The 7,860-nt window shown below is 42.8% G+C and overlaps 1 protein-coding gene across 1 annotated transcript in view; it reads left to right on the top strand.

Moving 5' to 3' along the window:
* The window catches only part of LOC103151154 (SH3 and multiple ankyrin repeat domains protein 2), a 166,012-nt gene that overhangs the window by 139,336 nt on the left and 18,816 nt on the right, over nt 1–7,860 (top strand). The window contains exons 15-20 of the mRNA XM_016681166.1: nt 1,796–1,931; nt 3,013–3,093; nt 3,201–3,209; nt 4,362–4,385; nt 5,587–5,625; nt 7,103–7,215. Coding sequence (XP_016536652.1) covers nt 1,796–1,931; nt 3,013–3,093; nt 3,201–3,209; nt 4,362–4,385; nt 5,587–5,625; nt 7,103–7,215 — 402 coding nt within the window. The remainder of the gene's footprint in view (nt 1–1,795; nt 1,932–3,012; nt 3,094–3,200; nt 3,210–4,361; nt 4,386–5,586; nt 5,626–7,102; nt 7,216–7,860) is intronic.

The following is a 7,860-nucleotide window of genomic DNA, read 5'->3' as shown; positions in this document are numbered from 1 at the left end:
GTGTGTGTGTGTGTGTGTCTGTGTGTGTGTGTGTGTGTGTGTTCCTGCTCTGTTGATTAAAGCGTTTATTTTTACAGGGTTTCGTCTCTTTTGCTGTTTTTCTCAGCCTCGCTGTAAATCTCACGTGATTGATCCGTATGTGTGTTTAATGGCTGCCCTCACACACAGTCACTACGGAAACACATCCATGCCACTAATTGACTGCATGAAACTGATAACAGACACATTGATCGGTCTCCAGGGGAGACTTCAGCTTCTCTTTTATTTCAATTATTTTCACTCAAAGCAAATATTTCAAGCATCTTAAACCACAAAATGTATTTATTATATTTTGTCTTTGAACAGACTAGATTCTTTGAAAACTGATCAACAAATAATAGAGAAGTTATTGATCCTCTGAAGATAAACGATAAAAACTGCATCTGCCTGGTGAAACACGTTTCTGTTCCTTATAGCGATCCGTCAGAGTGTGTGTTTCTGTGTGTCCATCCTTCAGCATCATTGCATAATACAGTGAAACACAGAGGATTAATTAAAGCATGAGGTGAGGTGAAGATGGTCACCTGAACGGTTTCCTCTAATGTCTGAACCTGGCCGTCGTTTCTCCAGCGTTCCTCTCCGGGTCGGTTTTCCCGTCTTCACTTCCTTGTCTGGAAGAGCAGAGGACAGGAGCAGAGTAACGTCCGGCAGAGCTCAGATTCACTCAGTCCAGCTCTAATTCGACCAAACGCATCCAGGAGGCCAGGCCTGCTCAGTTTTGGTTCCTGTTCAGTTTTGGTTCCTGTTGAGTTTTGGTTCCTGCTCAGTTTTGGTTCCTGCTCAGTTTTGGTTCCTGCTCAGTTTTGGTTCCTGCTCAGACGTCAGCGCTGCTCCAACCTCCCTGATGAAGATGAGCAGAAGTACATTCCACCTTCATCGTATTTGCATTTCTATGGCCAGTTTTATTAGAAGCTTTTAGATCAAGGACGTCTTTGTGCTGAAGAATCTCCTTTTAACGACTGAACTAATTAAAGTTTCCTCAGTGAGGAGTGGAAGGTGGAAACAGCAGCTGAGTTTCCTCATCAGTGAAGCTGAAGTCTGATAAGAAGCTCGGAGCGATGAGAAGCCGGGCATGATGGGAAACTGCAGCAGGCGCTGCCAGGCTGCTGCTGTGGCCTGTTAGCGTCGGTTAGCGCAGCTTCTGCTGCTTTACAGCCAGAAAACAGAGAAAGCAGCTCCGGTTCAGTCTGAACGTTTAGGTTTGTAAAACTAGACGATCAGTGTTTTCCAGATTCATTAGAAAACTGCAAACTGAAAGATGAAATTAGACTTTTTGTAATTGTTCTGTCATGAAGTTACTCCAAATATTTCTGTACTAAGATCCTCCATGTTTTGGCTGTTACTAGAATAAGGTTGTAATATTGGAAGAATTAAGTAGTAATTAATCAAAACACATGTATGAAAATAATTAAATTGAGAAATGTGAACTTATACATTGATTTTTATTTTACAGTTAGAATATTTCATCTTTGAAATGAACTGAAACCAACTATTGATTATTCAAGTCCAAAACTTTTAATCAAGTTTTTTTCTGACTTTTTTCTGGCTCTCTCTCTTTGTCCGGCATCAATACTCGTACTAGTTGTGTTTGTGAATAAAGGACTTAAAATAGTTTGGGATCATCGTAAAACCTTCCCAGACTGACTGACAGTAACGTCTGTTTCTCTGAGGTGGAACTCCTCCTGTCATCCAGGTTTTCTCTGAGCTCTGTCCTGTCCGCGCCTGCAGCGCCGTCTGACCCGTTTTGTCTCGGCAGGTGAACCAGGAGAACGTGGTGAAGGTGGGCCACAGGCAGGTGGTCAACATGATCCGCCAGGGAGGAAACCGGCTTCTGATCAAAGTGGTGACAGTGAGCCGGAACCTGGACCCAGAAGACACGGCGCGCAAAAAAGGTAGGAACCCACTTCATCACCCAGGAAACAGCCATGTGACTGCTGGTGCTAACAGTTTTAAAGAGAAATAGCCTGAAGTTTAATCGCCTTAGACTTCTTTTTGTTAATCTGATTTCTTCCCTAAATGGATCAGAGTAAAATAAGAAAATGAAACTGAGCAGCTGAAGCATCTGATTTTAAGGTGACGATACTAAAAAACTTCAGTAACTGAAATACATGAACTTTTCCACATTTTACCACAAACTTAACAGTTTGACCAGGACTTTATGTTGCAGTGGTAAATTTTAAAGTTCGTCTGCATTCAGCCGACGTGTCGACAGTTTGGAAACCAACTTATTTCACTCCGTCTTCGGCTGAAACGATTAATCATGATGGATCGATTATTGGAATAATTGACAACTAATCTAATAATGAATGAATTGTTAACTGAAGAATACAGACTTGAATCTGTTGAAAGAGCAACAAACTCAGAGCAGTAAGAAAAAAAACTGTACAAAGAAACAAGCATTTTGCATTTAAGATTTAAAAACATCTTTGTCTGTAAATAGTTTTTTCAGGTCTCCAGTTTAACTTCTCCTGGCTCAGATTCTGTACATAAATGTCCTAAGCACCTTTTTCTTTCCAATTATGAATCAGTTGATTAAATAATAATCAGCATGTCAGTCCGACGCTGTGCTGATGTTCAGCCTGCAGAAAGGTTTGAACTTTTCAGCTGCAGATTTGCTACTAATGATCAAATAATCACTAAAGGAATGATGTTACTGCATTTTAGGCCATAAAATCTTATTTAAAATTGAGTTAAATTATGTGTTTATCTGCATCTTTTAATGCATTCTTAATGTATAAAAGAGATTTAACTGATTAGTTAAAAGTCTGCAACGTGATGAAGACATGAAGAGTGATAATTTTTTTCATGGAGTTAATCATCAGATTATTAGCTCCATCCGTCTTCTCATGAAATCTGCATCTGCTTCTCTGTCTGCTAAAGAAAAGCATCCGCAGCATGATGCTGCCACCACCGTGTGAGCAGTGTCCACCGCTTTAAAGGTTTCTGTTTCGGTCTCCTCTGCCTCTTCCTCAGCTCCTCCGCCGCCGAAGCGAGCCCCCACCACCGCCCTGTCCATGCGCTCCAAGTCCATGACGTCAGAGCTGGAGGAACTCGGTAAGAGCTTCACGGTTTTCTGTTTGATGCTGGAAACGTGAGGGAGTGTGTCTAACAGCACCTCTGTCCTTCCTCTGCTCCTCTTCCTCATTGGTTGACCTCTGTAGTGGATAAAGGTAAGCAGTCAGCACCTGCAGCTTCCTGCCTTGCAGCGCTGAATGAGGCTTTGCTGTGGTTTTGACTTGATGAAAGAAGGAAAATGCTCGTTCCTCCCTCCTCATCTCCTGCCCGCCGTTCCCATCATGCATGGCGGTTTGACCTCTGCGCCTGTAAAGCTTGATATCAGTGTGCTGCTGCAGCTGTTCCTGTTGTATCTCTGTGTGGTGAGGAGAAGCGCTGAGTCGGCAGACAGTCAGCGGATCGGAGACCAGAGGACGGACGGGTCGGAGCTGAGGGCCGAGTCAGGGAGGGAAGGGTTAAACTCAGATGGTTTCATGTTGGTTTTACACATTTTACAGGTTTTCTGGTCTGAAACTTTCAGCTGATGAGAGATGCTCTGGTCTATATTTATATTTTCATATTTCTGTTTCCTGCCATCAACAGATGGAGGCGATGAAGATGAACCGTTTATTTTGCACAGTTATAGGAGCTAATGATCAGATATGCTGGATTACACACATGCACTGCAAAAGCAAAATTTTAACAAATAATTTAGTCTAGTTTCTGGTGCAAATGTCTCAAAACGCTTAAGATAAAACTAATTTACAAATAACTTTTCAGAAAGACACTGATATAAAATGACTGGTTCTCTTATAACAGAGGTTCCCAAACTGTGGGGTGCGCCCCCTAGGGGGGATGAATGGGAAAGAAAAAACAAACAACGATGAACGCTGTGTGTGCTCCCTGTTATACTCTTACATCCCCCCCCGACACACATAACATAACAGGAAGACCCCCCCCTGCCCCCGCTCCTATGTCCTGCTGAAAAGTTATTTGTGAAATTCATACTTGGTAGGATTTCATGTTTTTTGCAGTTTCATGTTTGACCGACCCGAAGGAACAGGTGGGTCGACTGGTGGCGATTAATTACTAAAATAGTCATGAACTTCAGACTGAAGAACAAAAGGGGGGGGTATGTAAACTTGTGGTTTCTGCTGAAGGAATTCTGGGAGCCAGGAAGGTTTTAAATTAGCAGTGGATCAGATGTGATCTCTGGTTTTCTGAACATAAACTCTGAGATCCTGCAGGAGGAAATCTGGATGAACGCAACATGAAATTGTTTGAATTTGTTTCCTGCTCTGAAGATTTGTTTTTCTTCACCTCTTAAGCCACATTAAGGAAGAAGAAAGGTGGTAAGTTTCCTTTAGGCATGTTTGCTCTGGTTTTCTGTCCATCCTCCCGCCTGACCTCCACGTCAACAACTAAGAGTTTTTTTCTTATTTTGGTGTTTTCTTTAATTTGACTCACTCAGAGTGAAACCATGCAGTGTGTTTTTTTGTCAACCTGCATGATTTACAAGCTGTCTGTGATTACAGCTGCTCTGAACGTCACAGTGGTTCAGATGTTGCATGATTAACTGGTAATGATGTCAAACTGAAACGTGTTGCTTGCTGAAAACCCCAGATGATGGAGTGTTTCTCCTCATGACTCAGAAACAACCTGCAGGAGTCGGTGTGTGTTTGTGTGTGTTTGTGCAGGAGTCGGTGTGTGTTTGTGTGTGTTTGTGTGTGTTTGTGCAGGAGTCAGTGTGTGTTTGTGTGTGTTTGTGTGTGTTTGTGCAGGAGTCGGTGTGTGTTTGTGTGTGTTTGTGCAGGAGTCGGTGTGTGTTTGCGTGTGTTTGTGCTGGAGTGTGTGTGTCTGTGTGTGTTTGTGTGTGTTTATGTGTGTTTGTGCAGGAGTCAGTGTGTGTTTGTGCAGGAGTCAGTGTGTGTTTGTGCAGGAGTCAGTGTGTGTTTGTTCAGGAATCGGTGTGTGTTTGTGTGTGTTTGTGCAGGAATCGGTGTGTGTTAGTGGAGGAGTCTGTGTGTGTTAGTGTGTTTGTTCAGGAATCGGTGTGTGTTAGTGGAGGAGTCTGTGTGTGTTAGTGTGTTTGTTCAGGAATCGGTGTGTGTTAGTGGAGGAGTCTGTGTGTGTTAGTGTGTTTGTGCAGGAATCGGTGTGTGTTAGTGGAGGAGTCTGTGTGTGTTAGTGTGTTTGTTCAGGAATCGGTGTGTGTTAGTGGAGGAGTCTGTGTGTGTTAGTGTGTTTGTTCAGGAATCGGTGTGTGTTAGTGGAGGAGTCTGTGTGTGTTAGTGTGTTTGTTCAGGAATCGGTGTGTGTTTGTGCAGGAAACGGTGTGTGTTTGTGCATGTTTGTTTTCCATTTTCCGTGTTTTCCTGTCTTTTTGTGTGTTTTTCTTCCAGGAAATGTTTCACTCACAGATTGGTTTCCAGGGCAACTGTGCTGCATGTGGTCCAACTGGGAGACAGTTGAGACAGAGATGAAATGTGTATCTTTTTGCTGTTCTGTGTCGGTGCTGCTGTCATTGATGGCCCTTTCCTCTGCTCTGTGTAGATGCGCAGAAGAAGAGGATTGTTTTCCAAGTGACTCTAAGTAATCACTCCCTTAATGCATGGAAGCTTCCTCCATCCTGCGCAGGCAGAGATCAGGGTTAGCATGGTCTGTCGCTGGATAAAGCTTTCCAACCCTACTGTATTTCACATGTCGATTTTACAACGCAGTAAATTCATATCTGGTCCTCATCAGGTCTTAAAACGAGGAAAATGAAGTAATTCATAATCGCTCAGATTTATTACACAGTGACATAATGAAAAACCTTCTAAACAGGAAACAATTATTTTTGTCTCTGTATGTGAAGCAGCTTCTCATTTCCACAGATTTTAAGCCTGAGTATATTTGAAATGGTATTGCACCAGTTTTTCGTTTTTGTGCTTCTGATATTGAGTCGGCTAAAGTAAAGTTACTTTTGAAGTTCTGCAAGGCTGCGTTCCTGGTCCTCCTCTGTTCAGTTTATATGCCCTCATCTGTCCTTAGATAAAAACACAAATCACTTTGCTTCTAAGGAGAGCCGCCAAAACCTGTTAAAAACTTACCAAAGCTTACAGACTTTCATCAACTTTGACCTTTGACCTGCTGAGATGGAGCTCTGGGGTTTCTGGTTGTTTCTGATGTTGGACTGAATCTGCTTCACTCCTAGGAAGACTGAGAAGTTTTCCTCTTGGGAAAAACCTTCCTCCCTGCAGACTAATCTAACAGACCAATGATAGTTTAGAGATGACCTTTGACCCCTCCCAGGTTGCTGAGCAGCAGTTGCTTCTCTGTGATCATTGCTCAGCTGTTGCAGGTTGAAGCTGAAGTAAACTCAGTAGTAAACTGATTCCTTTTTCTGATGTAAATTGTCTCCTGTTAATTGCGTTAGAAGCCACCGGGGTGTACTTAGTTTCCGTCACAGCCTCTCCGCTGTCGTTTAATTTGTAGTGATTCTGTCACGCTTGTTGCTTATGTGAGATGGTATTCGGCTCTTTGTAAGACCTGCTGAGGACCGGATGATCCCCTCAAATCAAATCCCATAGAAATAAGATTCAGTTCTTGGTTTTTTCTGGGACTTAGTTCTTCCAGCAGCAGAACGATTTAGGAGGAGTTTACGTGATGACATCATCATCACAGACTAGTGGGGAGGTTCAGTTCTGACAAATTTGTCGTTGACGCCCTTCCTGCGTTGCAAGCCTCAGAATATTACCAATAACGGCAAACTTGCCAGACAAACATGCATTGCTCGTTTCGGTCTCTGAGGGAGCGTCCCTGAGACCTGGATGATGCTTCTGAGCCGGCTGTTTGGAAAAGCTTGCACGGCTTCCACGGCTGAGCATATGATCTCATCAAAGTCCTCATACCCACCCCCCCTCCAGAAGAATTACCACTCAGCATTTACTCCAGTTTCATCTGCAGTCTTGGTGTGACAGCTCAGAGAGAGGGGCGCTGTGAATGACTGGCTTGTGTTTGGGCCGTAAGCTCCGTCCGTGGCTGCGGGTCCGGAGTCGTTCTGACTGCGTGTCGGTTCCGTTTGCAGATAAAGTGGAAGAGATGACGCACGCCCAGAAGAGCTCACCTGTGGACACGAAGATCGCCACCATCAAACCTCGGCCCTCCAGTCGCTGCTTGGTCACTCCCACCGACATGAATGTAAGCACTTCAACTCATTTATGGAGCAACAAACGTGAAAACATGTTGGACTTCAGTCATACAAGGATGAGTGTCATAGGAGTAACTCAGGGTTTTACAGCCCTGAACATGAATTATTGAAACCAGCCTCCATGTTTTTAATGATGTAGAAAAGTAAAAATCCCAGAACATCCCAGTTCGGTTCTTTTTCTGGGTATCCTCTTTCCAGTCAGCCAGACTTTAACTTTTATTTGAGATTCAGAAGCTTTTTGACTCATTTTCAGATCTGTTCTTGTACCAAACCACTGAAACATTTTAAATTTGACAGATTGAAAAGTGGATTAAGAAGAACAAAGCAAACTCTCCCCAGAAGATGAACGGTATCTAAAAATGACATTTTAACAAATTTGAATTTTAAAAAAAATCATCAACCAAAGATTTTATCCAGCAGGTCATTGGGATCATTCAAGTTTTGCTACTTTTGCTGTTTTTCATGGATTAAATGAAAGAAATAGGGATTTACTTTTTCTTCTGTCACCTGCTGTTGATTACAATGAAATAAAATTTATTTTTCTAGTGATGCTTTATATCAACTCGGCGCTGATTCGTCCTTTGAGTTTAGGATGAACTGATCAGAGATTTGAACTGATCAGAGATTTGTGGCCA

The sequence above is a fragment of the Poecilia formosa genome, unplaced genomic scaffold (genome assembly GCF_000485575.1).
Source record: "Poecilia formosa unplaced genomic scaffold, Poecilia_formosa-5.1.2 Scaffold272, whole genome shotgun sequence".
Classification (NCBI taxonomy): Eukaryota; Metazoa; Chordata; class Actinopteri; order Cyprinodontiformes; family Poeciliidae; genus Poecilia; species Poecilia formosa.
Note: the sequence above shows the minus strand (reverse complement) of the source record. Positions and strands in the feature narration are given on the sequence as shown.